General features: G+C 41.3%; 1 protein-coding gene across 2 annotated transcripts in view; it reads right to left on the bottom strand.

The window, feature by feature from the left end:
- Positions 1-22378, bottom strand: part of nfatc3a (nuclear factor of activated T cells 3a) — a 118265-nt gene that overhangs the window by 53007 nt on the left and 42880 nt on the right. For both annotated transcript variants that reach the window (XM_055648456.1, XM_055648457.1), the window contains exon 3: positions 21298-21460. In XM_055648456.1, the coding sequence (XP_055504431.1) occupies positions 21298-21460 (163 nt within the window). The remainder of the gene's footprint in view (positions 1-21297; positions 21461-22378) is intronic.

Genomic DNA, 22378 nt, shown 5'->3' with positions numbered 1-22378 from the left:
CTTAAGGGATACAGAGAGTGATGGGTGGCAGTTGGCAATGCTAAATAGAAATCTGGCTGATTCTGATGCCCATGTAGTTTCCATAAAGCAGTACTGTACACCAGAGAGCCAGGAAGAAAATCGGAGAAACCATAGACAGGCCTCATCAGAACAGCAGTCTCTGGCTACAGAAGCCCGATATGGAGTGTTAAAAAGCTGATAAGCCCATCCACAGATTATTTTACAGTAACAAGACTCAAGGGTCCAGCCAATATGCTTGCTGAATTGACTGTGATACATCTAGATTTTACTTTAGAAATACAGCGTGGCAACAGGCCCTTCGTCCCACCGAGTTCATGCCTACCAATGTTCACCTAGCCCACTAGCACTATCTACACGCTAGGGACAATTTACAATTTCCAGAAGCAAATTAACCTCCAAACATGTTGTGGATCCCAGAACACCTGGAGAAAACCCATGCAGTCACAGGGAGTGTGCACAAACTCCGCACAGACAGCAGCGTAGTCAGGATCGAACCTAGGTCTCTGGTGCTGTAAGGTAGCAACTCTACTGTTGTGCCACTCTGCACCATAATGCTGGTATTAGAAGGAAAAAGACAAGGAACACATATCTACACTAAGTCCTGGGCATAGCCCCAATGGCATAACTGTGTGCAGCCAATATTGAAAAAGAATGGTGTGAATAATACAGTGAAAGACTATCTGGGGCAAACCCACATGGTAAAACTTTTTTTGAAAAAGCCCACTGCATGGCTATTACTGTTTATTGAGTGGACACACGCATGAAAGATGATTGACATGGCTTTACAACACACCGTGGATCAGATCATATTATTAAAAACCGTTGGAAGCATTGAAGAAGAACATCAGGACATTTGTAAAATCAGGGCACTGCAGAATGTTCTAAACAAAGACCCTTTGACAAAGTTAGAGAGTGCATCTCAGTGTGAAGTGTGCCGACAAGTGAAGAGCCAACCATTATTAAATAGCCCCATGGTGCAAAACAAGCACGGGAGCAGCCCTACGTAGCTTTAGAAGTTTGGCAACATAGGCCCACTTTCCTCGAATCTAAGAAACCAATATTTTTTAACAATGGTCGTCACCTACTCTGGCCATTTGGCAGCCATTCCTTCCGTCAAGAGACACCAGTTTATATCCAACCTGGGAGACCCTCTTGAAATAGTCTTGATAATAGAACCCACTTTTCATGACAGAAGGTATAGGAATGGGCGTCTGACCACGTATTGACTAACACACATTCCCTACTATCCTCAAGGGTCAGGCCTGGTTGAGAGGATGAATGGTCTGTCTAAATAACCGATCAAGCTTCTCATGCGCCCCCTCTCTACAGATCTCCAAATGTGTGCAAGCGGGAGATTTTGGATGCACTACCCAAATGACCCTCGACAAATGGCTGAAACTCTTGCAAATGGGCAAGGTACCACGCCATGGATTAGAGTACAGGGCCAATCAGCGCAGATTTTGTTTTGAATCGAGAAAATTGTAAGGCAGCACAGATTAGGTATGTCACCAGTGAGCGCATCATAAAAGGACAACACGGTAGAGGAATTGCAGAACCCAAGTGTGTGGGATCACATCTGGAACTATGGAATCCACGGATTTGCATTGTATCACATGTAATTGTTGTGCTTCTTTGAATTGTTCATATATTACAACATATTATTCTACTTTTATATTACATTTTGTTAAAAAGTACATACATTATGTTCCTGGGGAGATTTGTACATAAGACTGAGGATTGCGCTGCCAGGCCACCCAGTGGAACCGTTGTTTGAGTGCATCTGGTTAGATGAGTGCTGTACACTGACAATTCCAAGAGGTGGCATGTAATGCAAGGGTTAAAACAGGCTTTTCAGCTAAAATGATGTTTTTTCTAACAGTCCCCATGTCAAGCATGCAGCTTGCCTCGAAAAATAATTGGGTGCTTAGGAAAATAATTAGGCTCACTTGGAAAAATGAATAACTCACAGGCCTCAGATCATGCAGCCTCAAAGACATCTTGCAGTCAGACAAGACAAACTTTTTTTCCCAATGGCCCTCTGAGATTAGCTCAAACCTGCTCTAATGACCCCTGTTCCCATCACCAAGGAAGACACCTGGTTTTAATAATGTAGTTGATAGGTGTTTGTGGATTAGGGAAGAACTGCAGGTTTATTGAATAAACAAGTGAATGCCACGAGTGAGTACACTGGGCATCATCTTGGACCGGGATCCAGAATGGTGCCAAGGCCCTAGAGCTTTCATGGCCACGCTATTAAGGAAGTCCCAGCGTACAAAAGAAAGGCATGAGAATTGTTGCTACCTGCGCCGCTGGCATCAAGAAAGACCCAAGGAGCGGAAGGGTGTGAGATTTGAGACTTAATCTTTTACTTATATGTTTTCGTAAACAGTTTCTCTGTAATCTTGAAGTGTTCTTTCTCAAATCATTTATTCAAATCCTCAAAACTTACATGTATCATCACAGCAAGGGACAATACTAAGTTTCTTTTAGGAAGGTACAGATTAATCAAGGGCAATTAATATGGATCTATCATTAGAAGGCCCTTTATGAATAACTCAATTGATTATTTTGAGCAGTCGACAAGGAGAGCCGATGATGCCAATGTATTTGATGCTGTCAATAAAGGATTTTAGCAATGCTTTTGACATGGTCCCACAAGGTAAGCTTGTCAAATAAATAAAAGCTCCAGGGATCCAAAACAGAGTGACAAATTGGATCTAAAATGGGTTTAGAGGTAGGAATCCTAGGATAAGGGCCAAAAGATTTTTATGCAACAAGGACTTTTGGTACCAATAGATTCACTATTCCATTACTTGCCCTCTATGTTCAATATCAATGATTTAGTCTTGATTTCTAAAAAAAAATCATTTTTAGGATCTGGGCACAGATGGAAAAGTCAGTGCGTATTACCCATTACAAATTACATTTGAGAACCTGGTGAGCTGCCACATGATGCAACAAGGTGAACCCGTAGTGTTGTTCGTGAGAGAGTTCCAGGATTTTGACCCAGCAAAAATGAAGAATTAGTGATCCATTTCTTTGTCAGATTGGTAAGTGAAATTGAAGAGGAACCTGCAGATGATGGTATTCCCAGGCATTTAACGCGATTGTCATTCTTAGTTACAGTCTATTAGTTGAGAGGTGCTGCTGGAATAGCCTGGGCAAGTAAATCCAATGCTTTGTGAAGATGCACATTGGAGTCATAGAGTTTCAGTCATGTAGGGAGTGAATGTTTAAAACAGCAGTCAAACAAGCTGCTGGAGGAACTCCATCAGCCAGACAACTCTAGTGGATAGAAATACTCAATATTTTGGATCAAGATCCTTCATCTGGACTGAAAAAGTTAAAGGGAAATAGCCAGTAGGTGGAGGCGAGGAAGGGGGGGGGGGGGGGACGGGGGAGGGGGGGGGGGGGGGGGGGGGGGGGGGGGGGGGGGGTGGTGGGGGGGGGGGGGGGGGGGGGGGGGGGGGGGGGGAGTGCTGGTAAGTGGTGAATCGAATCAGCTCAGTTTATTCTCAGCGAGGGGGGATTAATCGGAAGATGGAGTCAAGTGGGGGAGGAAAAGGTACAAATACCTAAAGGTTGGGCAGTGATAGATGGAAGCAACTAAGAGCTGTAGATGATACAAAACAATGCTTAGCCATACCAGAGAGGATTGCGGGCACTCTTGAAGCTTCATCTTTTTATTAGCTGCTTATTCACTGCCTTTCGTGGCTAGAAATGGTCGGACTGCAAGGATTCCATCTGGTCCGATGGTTGTGATATCATTTTGATCTGTCCATGACATGCTGATTTTACCGTTGAATACACATCTTGTGTTGCAGCTTGTGTTGGGTTAGGTTTAGTGACAGCTATACCTTGTAACATTGTTCACGATATTTGCATTGGTGGAAATGTCCCAATATATATCTTGTCATACCCTCATAGGATCTTATATTTCAATAAAATCACTCCCCTTTCTTCTAAACTCCAGAGATCTAATTTATGTAGCTGCTCATGACACGGCAACCCTCTCAACCAAACATTTACCTAATTAGTTTCTTTTGGATTGCCTTTTTTAAAAAAAATAAGGTGTCAGAAATTGTGCTAGGTTCTCCAGATGTGATCTCATCTTTACAACAGTAAGAATACTTCCCCATTTGTAGACTCTCTTAATGTGCTATTTGCATCCCCCCTCCCCCACCACCCAACATATCATGCACCTGCCTGCTAACTGTTTGCTTTAAGGACATCTGAACACCAAAAAAATAATAATTTTGTATAATTCATTAATTACACAACCTAATTAAAATGAACAGTCATTAAAGTTATAAAGCAGTTTCAGGAACTGATGAGTAGATGACTATACTGTCAGAAATAAAAATACCAAACAGACTATAAATCTATAATGAGTTCTGATGCCAAAAGGCTTAACACTGGACAAAAGGCAAAAATCAGGAAGAAGAGTGATGTATACTTTTCAAATTATTGGGATTAAAAGATAGTTTTTAAAAAAAAACACAAAATAACCAGGGATATGAAGACAATATCACCTTGCCAATTGCAAGCCGAATTGCAGTGACAAGTATGGATCAAACACACCGTGCACTGATCAAGCATGCAATGTCTACAGGGTTGAATGTTATTTAATCTAACTAATCCCAGTCAACCAGCTGCTACACATCACAACTCAAGCATATGAATTCTGAGTTATATTAAAATACTGACATTTATACTGTCCAGATCAGTAAAACAACCACATGCCCTTTCTACCGGGATAGTAAACAGAAACTAAAATAAAACTGCTGTATAATATTACACATGTTGATCATCTAATTTAAGGGCATTTTATTTTGGTCATCTGTTCTGTCAGCACTTGCCAGAAATAGCAAAAGACCATCCTATAAACAATGCAAAAATTACTTTCCCTTATTAAGAACCGAATAAAAACCCATTTTGAGCACTTAAAAATCATTAAGGTACTTGACCAAGATATTACGCAGTGCCTGAGGTTGGGCCTATTCTCTCCAAAGTATCCTTCTCGACCATTAATGTAACACTACACTTGTACAGACACCCGTTGCTTTTATATGGGACCATTGCCAAGCTGTTTGTGTTTCTCTTGCGTTTCTATGGCAAAGGTTAGTGTATGCGTAAGTAAAATTGTAGTGAAGGGGCTAACACTAAAGGTCGCCACAGGATAAAGTCAACCGAGTTCCAAATAACTGAGACTACAATCACTGTGAATGTCTTATAAGTTGTATACAGTTAACTACGTTTAAACCAAAAAAAGTTATTTCAAATTACTCAGTCAAAAGGCCATATATATTGGAATGATATTTTGACAAAATTGTTCAGTTGGTAGGCAGCCCCACAAGATCATGATTTACTTGCACTACAGTTCTGAGATCTGTACGCAAGTGAATTGGCCACTGAACAGTTGTTACAGATGGTCTTGATGAAGTAAAGTCCTTGCCCAACCACGATGATCCAAGACAAATGTTCTGGCTTAGCAAGCACACGTACACCCACCCACACACACCCACACAGGCATATGATCTTGCCCACATCTTTTTTCCCCCCATTAACTCATACAATGTCCATTTGTCCCCTTTTACTCACTTCATTTGTCAGCCTATTTCTTCAATCCATTGATGCTGCCCATCCTGCTGAGTTACTCCAGCATTTTGAGACTATCTTCAGTGTAAACTAGCAGCTGCAGTTCCTTCCTACACCCCCTTTGGGATTATTCCCCCAATGCCCATTGCCCTTCAGAGAATATCTGGCTACCTTTCTGATGATGCTCAATGAGAGCAGATTACAGTAACCCATGTTGGAAAGGTCAGGGTGTGCATGATTTACTGGTTGCCTAATTGCATTCATCTCCAGGAGTGTAAATATCATCACCATGTTTGCACTAGTTAGAATCTAACTCCCTGCTACTTCACTGGACTTTACTGAGCCCAGTGGCAGAACAGCCCATTCAGCCCTCTGAATACTGATATGTCATTGGATGGGCAGGAACATGAAAAAAAAAACTGGAAAAACCAGGAACTGCACGTGCCTGTTTACAAAAAATATATACAAAGGGCTGTAGTAACTCAGCGAGTTAGGCAGCATCTCTGGAGAACATGCAACGTGTGTGAAGAAGGGCCCTTACCCGAAGCATCACCTGTCCATGTTCTCCAGAGATGCTCCAAACCTGCCGAGATCTCTAAATTTACCTTTATGGGGGGTGGCTGGGGCCACAAAATTAGACCCAAATTTGCAGAACTATACACAACATAGAACCGTTTAGCATGAAAAAGGGCCATTCAGCCCACAATGTTTGTGCCGAACACGATGCCAAGTTAACTGATCTCATCTGCCTATACATGATCCATATCCCTCCATTCCCTACACTTCCCTGTGTGCTACCTGAAAGCCCCTTAAATGCCACTATCATAGCTGTCTCCACCACCACCCCTGGCAATGCATTCCCAGTCCCACTAGTCTCTTTATAAAAAATACTTGCCCTGCACATCTCCATTAAACTTTCCCTCTCTCACCTTATAGCTATGCCCTCTAATGTGGACGTTTTTACCCTGGGAAAAACGCTCTGACCATCTACCCTATCGATGCCTCTCATAATTTATATACTTCTATTCTATTGTCTCCCCTCAATCTCCAGCATTCTATAGAAAACAATCCAAAGCTATCCAACCTGGGCCCCATATCTGAGGAAGGATGTGCTGGCACTGGAGAGGGTCCAGAGGAGGTTTACAAGAATGATTCCAGGTATGAGTGGGTTAGCATATGATGAGCATTTGACAGCACTAGGCCTCTACTCGCTGGAGTTTAGAAGGTTGAGGGGGGGGGGGGGGGGGGGGGGACACATCATTGAAACTTACAGAATAATGAAAGGCATAGTGTGGATGTGGAAAAGGTGTTTACACTGGTGGGAGAGTCTAGAACCAGAGGTCATAGCCTCAGAATTAAAGGGCACTCTTTTGGAAAGGAGGAGAGGAGGAACTTATTTAGTCAGAGGGTAGATAATCTGTGGAACTCATTGCCACAGAGGGCTGTGGATATTTTTAATGTAGAGATTAGAAAGGGTGTAAAGGGTTATGGAGCGAAGGCAGGAAAATGTGTTTAGGAGGCAGAGGTCAGCTATGGCGGAGTAGACCTTTGGCCTTTTGGTAAAATACATACATTTCACTGTCACCTTTGTTTATAGATATTTTATAAGGCCCACATTTATTATACTGCAGTTATATTTGGCATCAGTGTCAAGGGAAGTGGAAATCATTTTGTCTACTGAGGTAAAAATAGCATTCCTACCTGCAAAGGTAACCTGGGAATAACAGTAAAAGAAAAGGCAAATGGTTGTAAACAACCACACATGGCCAGGTGGAGGGGAATTGTGTTTGGCTGCTTTCCAGAAGCCTCAAAATAACAAAGACAGAATTGGATACATGTACTAAATACAGAGAGCATGTTAAAGGTGTGCTACAGAATTTTCTGTAAATGTACAACTACAGAAGTTGCGCAATGGTCCCAACCTGCACGTTGTTTTCAGCACAGCAACTAATATCACATTAATTCTACACATGGCAATTTTTTAAATTAAGTCTGGAAAGAAACTAATTTTTTGTTGCAACTACATATTTTAGATGACAACGAATGAACAATTAATTTACTTGGCATCCTAGCATTTGGATTCAATTTCCGAGCATATGTAGGACACTTGTCCCTCAACATTTAAAAAAATGTGACAAACCCAATTTCAAACCATTTTGACTTCTGGGAATCATGTGATTTCAACAGCTGCCCAGATTTCTATTTTGGTCACATGCTCCCTAGACGTCACTAATGTTTACATTACAATTAGGATTTCTCTGCCAATGCCATTCAAGCAGGCTGCATAGAAGGCCTCGTAGTATCTGCAAATCCCCCCTTCCTCTCAGTGGAAAGCACCTCATTCTACCCTGAAGAATTTGACAAATATAATGGTTAGCTGAATATGAATAGGAAGCAAATTCCTGTACAAAACTACAGCTGCAAATGTTGATGCTTACATTCAAATTGGAACCAAATAGAAATTAACTGGATTTTGAATGCTAAAAGTAGCATTTGAACAAAAATATTAAAATACACCATCCTACCATGTGTTACAGAGTGTGTACATCCCATCCCTGTGACAGAGTAATTGTGTTCCTTAAAAAAACCCATATGTACAGCCATTTTCCATACTGTGAACCCTTGATAAAAATTGGCAAGATTTGTTATTTCTTTAACATCTTCCAATTATTCTTTTCTCACGTAAATTCCCCCCAAAGCAAATTTTCATTCTGCAATTCAATTTTTTTTTAATGGTAATTTATAATTTCTGCTGCGGTGAATTTCTGTCACTAGAAGGTCCATAATATGGGGATACACTGCAATCTGGAACTTTATCATTTCTATTCATTGTTCAGAAGCTTGATACCTATTTGGAAAAGGTTGGTTAATAAATATGATCTATCATGACCAAGCTCTCCGTTTTGCTTGAATAATATACATGCAATTTCTCAACTCCATGAAAATGTCAATGCATCCATTGATGGCACTGAGAATGTAGGATGTTCAAATTACTGGCACAATGCTCTACTTGAAATGAACAGATATAAATTAGCATATCGATTCTACTGATAATGAAAGTAGTCAAGGACTACTAGGACAGTGCTATCCAAAATATTTACCAATAGCCACAGGGCAAGCTGATAATTTAAATCAAAGATAGACACAAAAACCTGGAATAATTCAGCGGGACAGGCAGCATCTCTGGAGAGAAGGAATGGGTGACGTTTCTGGTCGAGACCCTTCTTCAGACAGGTTAGGGATAAGGGAAACGATGGATAGATGCATTCCTAGTAAACATAGGGATCCACCATCTTGTGATTCTGACAACAGTAAGTGTTGCAAAAACAGTGCAGATGGAACTTGGCCTTGTCATCTTTCTTCCTCCTGTGCCCCTCTCTTCAGTGGGACAGAAAATAAAGCCTTTAAGGATTTTTACGGATTGCATGGAATCCAAAACTAAGGCCAAATACCTTAAGAAAAAATAAAACGGATGAAAGCCTTTTACAAACCTAAAAGCAACATTATACATTCATGCCATTACTAGTCAACGTGAATATAGAGTTGGTAGCTTGTTTTGGGTATGCACCAGTGACCTCAGCTGGGCTAGAAATAAGTTTTTCACATCTGAAGCATATTCTGTCTGATGGACAGCATAGTTTAACACCAGATAATTTGAAAAAAATGCTAGTAATTATGTGCAACCAGGCAACTTTGGTTATTTAATGTTGTATACCTTTATAATTAGCAATTTTAACAATATTTCGATGGTGGAAATAAATGCCTTGTTATGCCTTTTTTGTCAATAAATGGCCTTTTGTGCCTTTTTTGTACTTTTATTATGCCTTTTTGCCTTCCTATTTCAGTTTTTTAGCACCTGAACATCCTGGCTTCAGTTATTGGTGTTTAAAAAAATGTTGAGATTCACTGTACTGAAGGCCACGCCCCTTCCGGAGGGACTATAAAACCCGAAGTGTTGAGTGCCTCACTCAGTCACTGCAAGATGGGCGAGCGTCATGCAAGCGGTCTTAAATGACCACCTAACTGTCATTTGGCAAACTAAAAAGCTGCCTAGGTTGCCCGGCTGGCAACAGAGAAAAAAAATCACTACCATAATTATACCATAAAAATACTACCATAAATGTATCAGGGAACTCTAACTTTATCTGTTTTGGCTATCAGTCTGATTTAGAAACATAGAAATTAGGTGCAGGAGTAGGCCATTCGGCCCTTCGAGCCTGCACCGCCATTCAATATGATCATGGCTGATCATCCAACTCAGTATCCCGTACCTGCCTTCTCTCCATACCCTCTGATCCCCTCAGCCACAAGGGCCACATCTAACTCCCTCTTAAATATAGCCAATGAACTGGCCTCGACTACCCTCTGCGGCAGAGAGTTCCAGAGACTCACCACTCTCTGTGTGAAAAAAGTTCTTCTCATCTCGGTTTTAAAGGATTTCCCCCTTATCCTTAAGCTGTGACCCCTTGTCCTGGACTTCCCCAACATCGGGAACAATCTTCCTGCATCTAGCCTGTCCAACCCCTTAAGAATTTGGTAAGTTTCTATAAGATCCCTTCTCAATCTCCTAAATTCTACAGAGTATAAACCAAGTCTATCCAGTCTTTCTTCATAAGACAGTCCTGACATCCCAGGAATCAATCTGGTGAACCTTCTCTGCACTCCCTCTATGGCAATAATGTCCTTCCTCAGATTTGGAGACCAAAACTGTACGCAATACACCAAGTGTGGTCTCACCAAGACCCTGTACAACTGCAGTAGAACCTCCCTGCTCCTATACTCAAATCCTTTTGCTATGAAAGCTAACATACCATTCACTTTCTTCACTGCCTGCTGCACCTGCATGCCTACTTTCAATGACTGGTGTACCATGACACCCAGGTCTCGCTGCATCTCCCCTTTTCCTAGTCGGCCACCATTTAGATAATAGTCTGCTTTCCTGTTTTTGCCACCAAAATGGATAACCTCACATTTATCCACATTATACTGCATCTGCCAAACATTTGCCCACTCACCCAGCCTATCCAAGTCACCTTGCAGTCTCCTAGCATCCTCCTCACAGCTAACACTGCACCCCAGCTTAGTGTCATCCGCAAACTTGGAGATATTGCCTTCAATTCCCTCATCCAGATCATTAATATATATTGTAAATAGCTGGGGTCCCAGCACTGAGCCTTGCGGTACCCCACTAGTCACTGCCTGCCATTGTGAAAAGGACCCGTTTACTCCTACTCTTTGCTTCCTGTTTGCCAGCCAGTTCTCTATCCACATCAATACTGAACCCCCAATGCCGTGTACTTTAAGTTTGTATACTAATCTCTTATGTGGGACCTTGTCGAAAGCCTTCTGGAAGTCCAGATACACCACATCCACTGGTTCTCCCCTATCCACGCTACTAGTTACATCCTCGAAAAATTCTATAAGATTCGTCAGACATGATTTACCTTTCGTAAATCCATGCTGACTTTGTCCAATGATTTCACCACTTTCCAAATGTGCTGCTATCCCATCTTTAATAACTGACTCTAGCAGTTTCCCCACTACCGATGTTAGACTGACTGGTCTGTAATTCCCCGTTTTCTCTCTCCCTCCCTTCTTAAAAAGTGGGGTTACGTTTGCTACCCGCCAATCCTCAGGAACTACTCCAGAATCTAAAGAGTTTTGAAAGATTATTACTAATGCATCCACTATTTCTGGAGCTACTTCCTTAAGTACTCTGGGATGCAGCCTATCTGGCCCTGGGGATTTATCGGCCTTTAATCCATTCAATTTACCCAACACCACTTCCCGGCTAACCTGGATTTCACTCAATTCCTCCAACTTCTTTGACCCGCGGTCCCCTGCTATTTCCGGCAAATTATTTATGTCTTCCTTAGTGAAGACGGAACCAAAGTAGTTATTCAATTGGTCCGCCATATCCTTGTTCCCCATGATCAACTCACCTGTTTCTGACTGCAAGGGACCTACATTTGTTTTAACTAATCTCTTTCTTTTCACATATCTATAAAAACTTTTGCAGTCAGTTTTTATGTTCCCTGCCAGTTTTCTTTCATAATCTATTTTTACTTTCCTAATTAAGCCCTTTGTCCTCCTCTGCTGGTCTCTGAATGTCTCCCAGTCCTCCGGTATGCTGCTTTTTCTGGCTAATTTGTACGCATCATCCTTCACTTTGATACTATCCCTGATTTCCCTTGTTATCCACGGATGTACTACCTTCCCTGATTTATTCTTTTGCCAAACTGGGATGAACAATTTTTGTAGTTCATCCATGCACTCTTTAAATGTCTTCCATTGCATATCCACCGTCAACCCTTTTAGAATTAATTGCCAGTCATTCTTGGCCAATTCACGTCTCATACCCTCAAAGTTACCTTCTTTAAGTTCAGAACCATTGTTTCTGAATTAACAATGTCACTCTCCATTCTAATGAAGAACTCAACCATATTATGGTCACTCTTGCCCAAGGGGGCACGTACAACAAGATTGCTAACTAACCCTTCCTCATTACTCAATACCCAGTCTAAAATAGCCTGCTCTCTCGTTGGTTCCTCTACATGTTGATTTAGATAACTATCACGCATACATTCCAAGAAATCCTTTTCCTCAGCACCCCTGCCAATTTGATTCACCCAATCTATATGTAGATTGAAGTCATCCATTATAACTGTTTTGCCTTTGTCGCACGCAGTTCTAATTTCCTGTTTGATACCATCTCCAACTTCATTACTACTGTTAGGTGGCCTGTACACAACACCCACCAGCGTTTTCTGCCCCTTAGTGTTTCGCAGCTCTACCCATACCGATTCCACATCCTCCAAACTAATGTCCTTCCTTTCCATTGCATTAATCTCCTCTCTAATCAGCAACACTACCCCACCTCCTTTTCCTTTCTCTCTATCCCTCCTGAATATTGAATATCCCTGGATGTTCAGCTCCCAGCCTTGGTCACCCTGGAGCCATGTCTCCGTGATCCCAACTATATCATAGTCATTAATAGCTATCTGCACATACAATCTTCCACCTTATTACGAATGTTCCTTGCATTGAGACACAAAGCCTTCAGGCTTGTTTTTACAACACTCTTACCCCTTATACAATTATGTTGAAAAGTGGCCCTTTTTGATTTTTGCCCTGGTTTTGTCTGCCTGCCACTTTTACTTTTCACCTTGCTACCTATTGCTTCTACCCTAATTTTACACCCCTCGGTCTCTACGCTCACACATTTAAGAAACCCTTTCCTTTTAACTCCATCCTCCACTATCCCATTCGACACCCCACCCCCCTTATTCAGTTTAAAGCCACCCGTGTAGCAGTGGCAAACCTGTCTGCCAGAAGGCTGGTCCCACACCTGTTAAGATGCAATCCGTCCCTTTTGTACAGTTCCTCCTTACCCCAAAACAGATCCCAGTGATCTAAGAATCTAAATCTCTGCCCCGTGCACCAGTTCCTCAGCCACACGTTCAGGTCCCATATCTCCCTGTTCCTGCTCTCGCCAGCACGGGGAACTGGAAGCAAAACGTTGATAACAACCCTGGAGGTCCTGCTTTTCAACATTTTTCCGAGCTCTCTAAAGTCACGCTGCAGAATATTCATCCCCTTCTTTCCGACATCGTTTGTGCCGACATGCACTACCACTAAAAGTATTTATTAAGTACTCGTGTGCCCAAGATCTTGAGACTGACGTAACTTCAAGAGCAATATTTCTCTGAGGGATACTGAGAAAACAAAAATACTGTACCATGGAGGCACATGACAGCTGCTTATGCTGACTCTGCACTAGAATCATTCTTCAAAGTGAAGTGCGTGCTGCTAATTCCAATGATACGTGGGAGTTAATGATTGCATAACATCAGATTTCTGCCTGTACTCTGAACATTCCTGCCTAATCATACACTGTGATAACTGATTAATTGATTAAGTAATAATGGAAGTATTCTGACCATATCATTAATGAAACCATTGCTAAACATGAAGACCACACACAAACTGGAGGAATAGCACCTCTATTTCACTGGATCGCTTCCAGACTAATAGCGCAAACATTCAGTTCTCTAATTTTAAGTAAACCACTCCCTGCCCCATCCATTTCCTCCCCCCTCTCTTCCTTTTGCCCAGCTGGATGCACACCCATTTCTCCCACTATTGCACCCCCCCACCCCCCTTTCCTCTTCACTCTGCCCCCTTCCATATATATCCCTTACTCTGGCCTCACAATTCATGCACCTCCTCTCCTTATCTCACAGCCTAATGTCTCTTTTTCATTTCAGGCTCTTGTCTACCCACCCCCTCACCCTGCATTCACCTATCACTTGCTCTAAAGAGTTTGCCCTGGCCTCACCTCTTACCCTGCTTTCTCCCCCCAACTACAATTAGTCAAAAGATGAGCCCCAACCCAACTTTACAAAAGACCATTCGATATCTAGAGCAATGCAGGTCGTGAATTTTCATTACGCTGCAAACTGTAGGTAATCTTAGATAGACTAATGCTCCACCCTTCAACCAAAAGAGAACTCATGCCTCAAGGTTGCTTAATTCGATAAAAAGTATGAAAATACCTTAACTAATTCTCGATGACTATTAAGGTTTCAAAATATTAATTCAGACAGTCCCCTTTTTTGTTGGTAACTGAATGGAAGCTCTGAGATGCACGAAAGCTGAGAACTTAATTACTTGGCATTTTTCATGATTTTCCTGTTTGGGGAACCCCTGCAAATATTAAATTCCCCAAGAGCCTTCTCTCAAAGCCACTATCACCTGCGCACAGTAATGAATAATAATATGGCAGAAAATATTTAACATATAGCCAAAAGAACAGACTAACCAGTATTTAAAAAAAATGAACATTTAAAATAAATCAGAATCTGGCATGCCTTTTGGGAATTCTCAAACCATGCTTCCAATTAAAATGTTAAAGACCTCGATTAGATTACTGTCAGCCTTTTTTTCCTGGATAATAAAGCTCCAGTTGGTTTAGTCCTCCCTGATGGGTTTAACGCTCCATTCTGAACACTTGTAAATCTGCTTTATACCTTTTCATTCTTCCTCATGCTATGGAGCGTGCTGGGCCCCAATTGTACCTAAATCAACTTTCGAACAAGTCTAACATGACATCTGCTTATCAGATCTAAAATGCTTTAATTGAAGCCTATGGAGGATTCCATTGTATGCACAGACATGGTTTTTTTTAACAACGCCCTTCAAATTATAATATAGCTTGACTCAGTGGCGACTTTGCCCTTCAAGCCTATTCCAAGCCGCAGAGATCAAAATCCATCCGAAACATATTCCACGTACCAACCTACGTATTACTTAATACCATTATTCATTTTGGTTAACAGATGTCTATCCCATATTTAACATAAACAGCTGTCCAAACATCAACTGTCATTTATGGAAAAGCTTCATTTGTATTACCTTTCACTTTTTATTCCACTTTTCACTCAGGTCAGGAGCGTGGAGTTCAGACTCCAAAAGAGCTGCCTTTTGGGACTGTCTGGGAGGATTGATAATCTGTGAGTAATACATTTGATTTTAACTTTATAACAGCAGGAAATACAGAAAATGTGAATTAGCTTGGTGTAATCATCCAGCAATGAAGGTAAGTATTCAATTAATTCAGACGCAGCTACTATTTAGATGAGCTATCCTGTTTATCCCACTCCACTACTTCTACCATTCAGCTCTGTTTCTTAACAGGTATTCCTACGTTTGAAGATATTGTTGAATTAGCATTTGTGAATTTCACTTCATAACCTTGCTTTAAAGTTGTCTCCTTCGGTTAATTATTTCAAAAGCTCAGAAATATTTTCTCATTCAACAAACCTAAATCACTCATCAGTTTAAATATTCCTTTAATAAGCACCTCTGCTATAAGGAGGGCAAGTCGAGTAGAGATCCTTCATATGATACAATTCTGATCAATTTTCTTGACTCTTGGGATCTGATATCTCTCCTAATGTATGATGCACAGAATTGCACAAAATACACCAGCTGAGTTTTAATCATCGCTCTTTCTCAATAAATCATATTACTGACAAGAAACTAAAATAATTAAAAGTGTCAGATCAACAGCAATCTCACTCCTAAAGAAACAATACTTACCACTCCCATTTTCATATTGACTACATACCCACGTTAGTTATTGCTCACAATTCTGCTCATCACGCTGGATGGAGATTGTGATAGGGCAAGAAATGATGCCATGAGAACTTAAGGGGGCGGAGAATTATAGTTACAAAAAATGCTCGTTGAAGAATACACAATCTGCAATTTCATCCGCAACTTCTTTCAAACAAAAACAATGCCTGCATACAAAACAATCTATGTCTTCATAAAGCAAACCTCAAACCAATTTTCAAGGGCTAATAAATGGAAAACATTATCATGCCACAAAACTGCCAGACATTGACCATGTATAACACGGGAGAGCTTAACATTTACCCATGACATTCAATGGCATCAACATTCACCGTCAACATCCTTGGGGGCACTGCTGAACAGAAATTCATTGTATCAGCCATATACGGTACATATATTGTCAATAGAATGTGCCCATGGCATAGTATTCTGCAGCAAATAACAACCCTGACATTTTAAAACCTTCCCAGCATTTACAAGATACAAATCGGAAGTAGATTGGAATATTCTCCATTGTCAGTAGAAGTCTGTTTCAACTTTCAAGAGGCTTTAAATAATCTGGGAGAAAGATTTGTACCCCATCCACAACTTCACATAAAATCCGTAATTGAATATGGTGGAAAGAATTTGCAAAAACAGTTAATGGGGGAAAACTAGAGTTGCTCCGGTTATCATGGACATACATCAAATGGCTTCCCTCTGTACAGTAGCCATTTTATTAGTCTAATCATTTATCTCTGAGAGCACAAGCACACTGCAGCTAACAAACACACTGAGGCTGCTCCGGCCGATAGTTCTACAGGCACAATGCCCCATCAGGGAGCACAAGGGTTTCAGAGACATGCTCGCAACATTCCTTCCATGTCCTACACCTTTCCAACTTAGAAACACACCACCCTCTCATTTTTGTCACTGGTCTAAATCCTGGATTTCCCAACTAATGTAACTGTGAACGCTCCTTCACCAGTGGAACGACAGCAATTCAAGGTGTTAGGTTACCACTACTCCTCACAATTAGTGGTGACAATGCTGGCCTTCGCAGCAATGTCCCAAACCCCAATAAGGGACATACAGGTGCACAACCTGTTATCCGAAAGCCTTGGGACCAGACACTTCTCGGATTTCGCAAATTTTCGGATTTCCGAATGGAAGATTTTTAGCGTAGATTAGGTAGGTAGCGCGGGCGGCTTGAAAAGTCTGGAGCGGCTGCCTCCTCCCCGGAGACCGGGGAATCATTGTAAATCATTGCTTAAATGTTAGTCAGTTAGTTTGGAGGGATTTTATGTGGTGGGGGGGGGGGGCCGGACGCCCGCAGCCCCAGCTCCGCGATGTTGGGAGTCGGCAGCGTCGCAGCGCTGGGATACCAGCGGGGAGCGGGCAATGCCTTACCAGGTCGCCGTGCAGTAAGCTCTGGAGCGCTGTGGCCGCCGACACACATCGCGGGCCGCGCTGGATTTGGAGCGCCGCGCAGCCAGGGGTAGAGTTGCCGGGGTCGGAGCTACAACCGGCGCCGCCCGCGGCCGGACGCCCGCAGCCCCAGCTCCGCGATGTTGGGAGTCGGCGGCCACAGCGTACTGCACGGCGACCCGGTAAGGCATTGCCCGCTCCCCGCCTCTCCGACCAGGTAGGGGACTAAGAATTAAAGTTTCCCCCTTCACATAAAAGCCCTCCAAACTAACTGACTAACATTTAAGTAATGATTTACAAATGTTTAAGTGTCTCGCCGGTCTCCGGGGAGGAGGCAGCCGCTACAGTAGTACAGACCTGGGTTGACCGTGGGTCATTTCGGGTCAAGTTTGGCGCCAAAAGCGAGCTTTGGTATACAGACGACATCCTGGAAAAAATGTCTGGTTTTCGGAGCTTTTCGGTTTCCGGAACTCCGGATAAAAGGTTGTGCACCTGTATACCAATGCACCAGAGCTGATAAGTGTTTAACAAAGTGCATTTCAGCTAACAAACCATAATAGATTAAATGGAGTGGACCTGAGCATTATTCTTTTCAATTCGCTATTTAAACTGTATTTGACTCATGTGGCATACGTAAGCTTGTATATAAACTAAAATGTTCACAGTTCATCTGCCAAACAGGCCAATAATTCCAAGGATAAAGTGGCAGGGTCATTGCATACAATGTGACATTATTTGTAGATGTTTTGTTCAAAGGCAAACAAAGAAACTCACTAATGAAAACACAAAACAACCCAATATCAAGTCATAAAGAGAGTTCAAGATGCAGTGGCAATAAAGTCAGGGGTAAAATCTTGGCGCATCTTTTCTGAATTATTCGATGTATTTCAGTTTTATGTCAGAATTAATTTTGAAAATGAGCTCTGGGATGATTTGACTCATTTTTCCACAAAGAATTTGGGGGTGGGGTAGGGAAAAGTTTTAAGCATTGAGTGTTAAAAGCCACAGCTTTAAAAAAAAACACAGCTTTTAAAAGGCAAAAACAGGAAAGACAATAAAGTAGTAACAAACTAAGTATTAAAGTTCTATTTCCAGTAACAAAACATGTCAGTCAAGGGCAGCACAGAGGCGCAGTGGTAGAGCTGCTGTCTCGCAAAGCCAGAGACCAAAGATTGATCCTGACCTCGGTTGCTGCCTGTGCAACATTTTTATGTTCACCCTGTGACCACGTGGGTTTCCTCCCACATCCCAAAGACGTGCAGGTTTGTAAGTTAATTGGTTTCTGTAAATTGGCCCTTGTGTATAGTAGACGAGCGTGGGATACCACAGAACAAGTGTATGAGTGATCATTCGTTGGCAAGGATTCAGTGGGGCGAAGGGCATGTTACCACACTAGATCTCTAAACTAACAAAATTCTAAAATCATCCTCTCCGGTCCATTATGGCAGTATGTCTCTGGTCGTAACCAGTTAGCAGAGATTGCCTTTATCTGTTTGCGAGTATACAATAAATTTGGGACAAGATTACAGACATACAAATTTAAGATAACTGGGTCAGGATTGAAGAAACATTTCAGATAAATAGACAAAATCATTCCAGTTAAGTCACACAAAATCATTGTAGCACGGGAAGAATTGTGTGCAATGAAGGGGGTGAGGGGCCTGAGCAAGCCACATGAGAGGGGCTTCAGTGGAATCCTGAAGAAGGGACAGACAGCAGAGAGGAGGGAGACACCCACAGTAGTTAAACTGAGATTGTATAGAGTCCCAGTGCTCGTCAAATAAGACCACCTGGGTCTCCGGAAGATATGCCTCAGGAAAGTAGCTAAGTGTCTCCCCCCCCTCGCCCATCTGGCAGAAAATACTAAGGCTGGCAAGCACATAGTATCAGGTTCAGCAGCAGTTTCATCGCTGCTGTTATCAGCAATGAAATGGACCCTTCGTAAGCTAATGGGGCTGTCCCAATCTCCCAATGTATCTCAGTGACCCATGCACACTTGTTTATTTACACTTCTCCAAAGCTGTAACACTGTATTCTTTGCACTAATTGTTATATTGTGTATGGTTTGACTGTATCCTGGATGGAATGACTTGACTGGACAGCATGCAAAAAAAATTTACACTGGACTTTAGTACACGTGACAATAAAGCAAAACCAAGATAATGTACTGTCTACGAAAATGTTTAAAACTACTGTATTCTCAACAATCATTCATAATCATTCCCATTTGCAAGTTTAAGAGCAATTGCAATGCACTTCTGTTTGAGCTGAAGAATGGGCAGTGTGGATGATTGCTTTTACCACAACACCACAAAACACTAGAAAAAGAGGGGAATGAAAAGTCTGGGCTTGAAAAGTAGCATTCAATCATGGCTTCTTTCCCAATGTTAGTTTATAAATAAACCACCATCCTCTAACACTTTGTTTTACAAGCATTGCACAATAAAATTCTAATTGGTCTAAAAAAGAGCAATTCCAGAATCATCAGGGCTGGTTCAGATACAAGATGAAAACTACAATATGAGCAGAATTTGCTGAAAGCTTTTGTTTCCTTTCCTTGCAAGATTCCCAAATGCAGTCAGCCACATTGATAAAAATGCCAATTTGAGGTCAAGCTAAATCAAACGAAATGAAGTTGGAAGCAAATCCTGAATGTACATCATTATTTAAAAAAATAATTGATTTACACCAAAATATACACATGTTCAATGCAAGCAGATTAGGAGGAAAAGAGTCTGAAAATGTAAGTCACCATCGCAGAGTAATGGAAAACAGATTACATTCACAATTTTGCATATAGGGTGATTTCACCAAAGGTCAAATGAGCGTAGATCCCCCCTCACGTGACCGAAAATTTTAACTGGAGGACATCTCTCAGTTTGGTACATGTAAGTGAATGGGGAAACACGCACTTTCCCACCCGTTAAAAACATGGAAAACGGCCGATTTTTGAGCTGAAATTTTCTGTGCTAGTCGGGGTGACCGTGAAGCACAGCGACCTAAATTTTCAGGCAAAAAAAAAGATAGAAAGTGAGGTAATTACAAGAGGGAACTGAAGGTAGAAAGCGGCGGAAGTGAACAGCTGACAATTGCCGTGGTGATTTTAAGATCCAAAATATCGGGAATTATCGCGTTTGCTCGCTGAATTTCATCAAAAGTAAGTTAATAATTCCTTACTTTTGATGAAATTCAGCGAGCAAACGCGATAATTCCCGATATTTTGGATCTTAAAATCACCACGGCAATTGTCAGCTGTTCACTTCCGCCGCTTTCTACCTTCAGTTCCCTCTTGTAATTACCTCACTTTCTATCTTTTTTTTTGCCTGAAAATTTAGGTCGCTGTGCTTCATGGTCACCCCGACTAGCACAGAAAATTTCAGCTCAAAAATCGGCCGTTTTCCATGTTTTTAACGGGTGGGAAAGTGCGTGTTTCCCCATTCACTTACATGTACCAAACTGAGAGATGTCCTCCAGTTAAAATTTTCGGTCACGTGAGGGGGGATCTACGCTCATTTGACCTTTGGTGAAATCACCCTATATATACCATTAAATGTTAGACTTTAAACTATTTGTTTTTTCCTCCAAGCAGTAATCATATTTCTCAAAAAAGTCATTCAGAATATCACAGTAGTGACATCTGCTAACAGGTAAGAGAATATGAAACTGTCTTAACACAATGAAACCATAGTAACAATCAATTGTCCCTGCTGCTTCATTTTCAATGCATCAACAGGTGATGCTTTACTTGTAGGCCACGTGACATCACCACCAATGATAAATAAGATATCATTTTACAGAATGACAATAAGTGATACAAACAACATGAAAAATTGTGGTTCTGCTTTCCCTTCACCTGTCAAAAACTTAGAAACATTTGACAAACCAGGGAAATCGCATGCAATATTAATTAGCATTGGTGAAACAAATCAGTATTACATTTGTAGAACTATATCAAAAAGTGAACAGAAGCAATAGATCTCTTACTTAAATTCTCAGAAACTGTGCATCCTGTTACCAATATGGGAAGGAATCTGGAATGTAACCATCGACTAAATGTCACATAAAAAATAGTACACAATTAAAACACCAATGGTCAACAACTAGCCCTTGCCAGCAAACTAGCAAAATAAGTACCTTAACAACCGGGTGTCCACCTGAAGACGACTTCACTGCTCCTCGACTCCCTTCTGTCTCATAGTGAGCCCTGTGATGAGTCTTCGGCTGCATTTCAATCTTTAGATCATACTGCATATACTGACTTGGCAAAGGCCAATCTAAGGAAGGCAACGATGATGTACTGAAATTCAAAATATACATATGCTTTAAGTATCCTGTAAAATATTATTGTATTTATTTCAACATTACCATTAGAAGGTCCTTAAGTAGAATTAGATGGCATCGGGTGAAAAATATCTAGAAGGAGCTGCCAAAAGAAGTGTTCAATGCAGATACAATAACATTTAAAAGGCATTTGTAGCAGTGCCCGGATAGGAAACTCAAGACCAATTAGGACCAAATGCAGGCAAATGTGATTAACAAAGATAGGCATCATGGCTGATTTTGAAGAGATGAACCAAAAAAAGGACAATTTCACTCTCGTACCATTTCACGATTCTATGTTGATCTTACGATTATATGTGAGAAAAACTTGCCTTAAAACATTTCAATATGCTTTCAGTTACCATCCAAACCTTTTTTCTCCTTCCAGGATAGTACTTTTCATTGTATAAGAAAAGACTGTCACCAATGGCTGGCCCAGTCCACTATTTAACCATATAAGAACTTGAGATTACGGAACAGCAGTGCACAAATGAATGTTCATGATTTTACAGATCTAAGCACAATCAGGCTCATTGTATCTTAAAAAGTTGGGTATTTGATATATTAAAAAAGTTATTTTGGTTATATGCACGTACATGCTGTTGGCTGGGAGTTATTCAAATTTATATCTTCAATTCTCCTATAAGCATCAGTAATACATTGGCATTTAATACCAACCCACAATGTTTTAAGATCCTGAATACCAGCAGTCCTAAAGATAAGGTGCTCCAGTTTTATTGGGGGCGAGTCAGCTTGTGGCTAAGCTGGTTATATTTTCTAATGGATCACTCAAGAGACCTAGAAATTCTAGTGCATCCAAGCAGATGTGAAACATGGTGACAGCAGCAGCACACCATGATGGTTTCCATACATGACCACACCTTTTTATACTTCA

This window comes from Leucoraja erinacea, chromosome 17 (assembly GCF_028641065.1).
Source record: "Leucoraja erinacea ecotype New England chromosome 17, Leri_hhj_1, whole genome shotgun sequence".
Classification (NCBI taxonomy): Eukaryota; Metazoa; Chordata; class Chondrichthyes; order Rajiformes; family Rajidae; genus Leucoraja; species Leucoraja erinaceus.
Note: the sequence above shows the minus strand (reverse complement) of the source record. Positions and strands in the feature narration are given on the sequence as shown.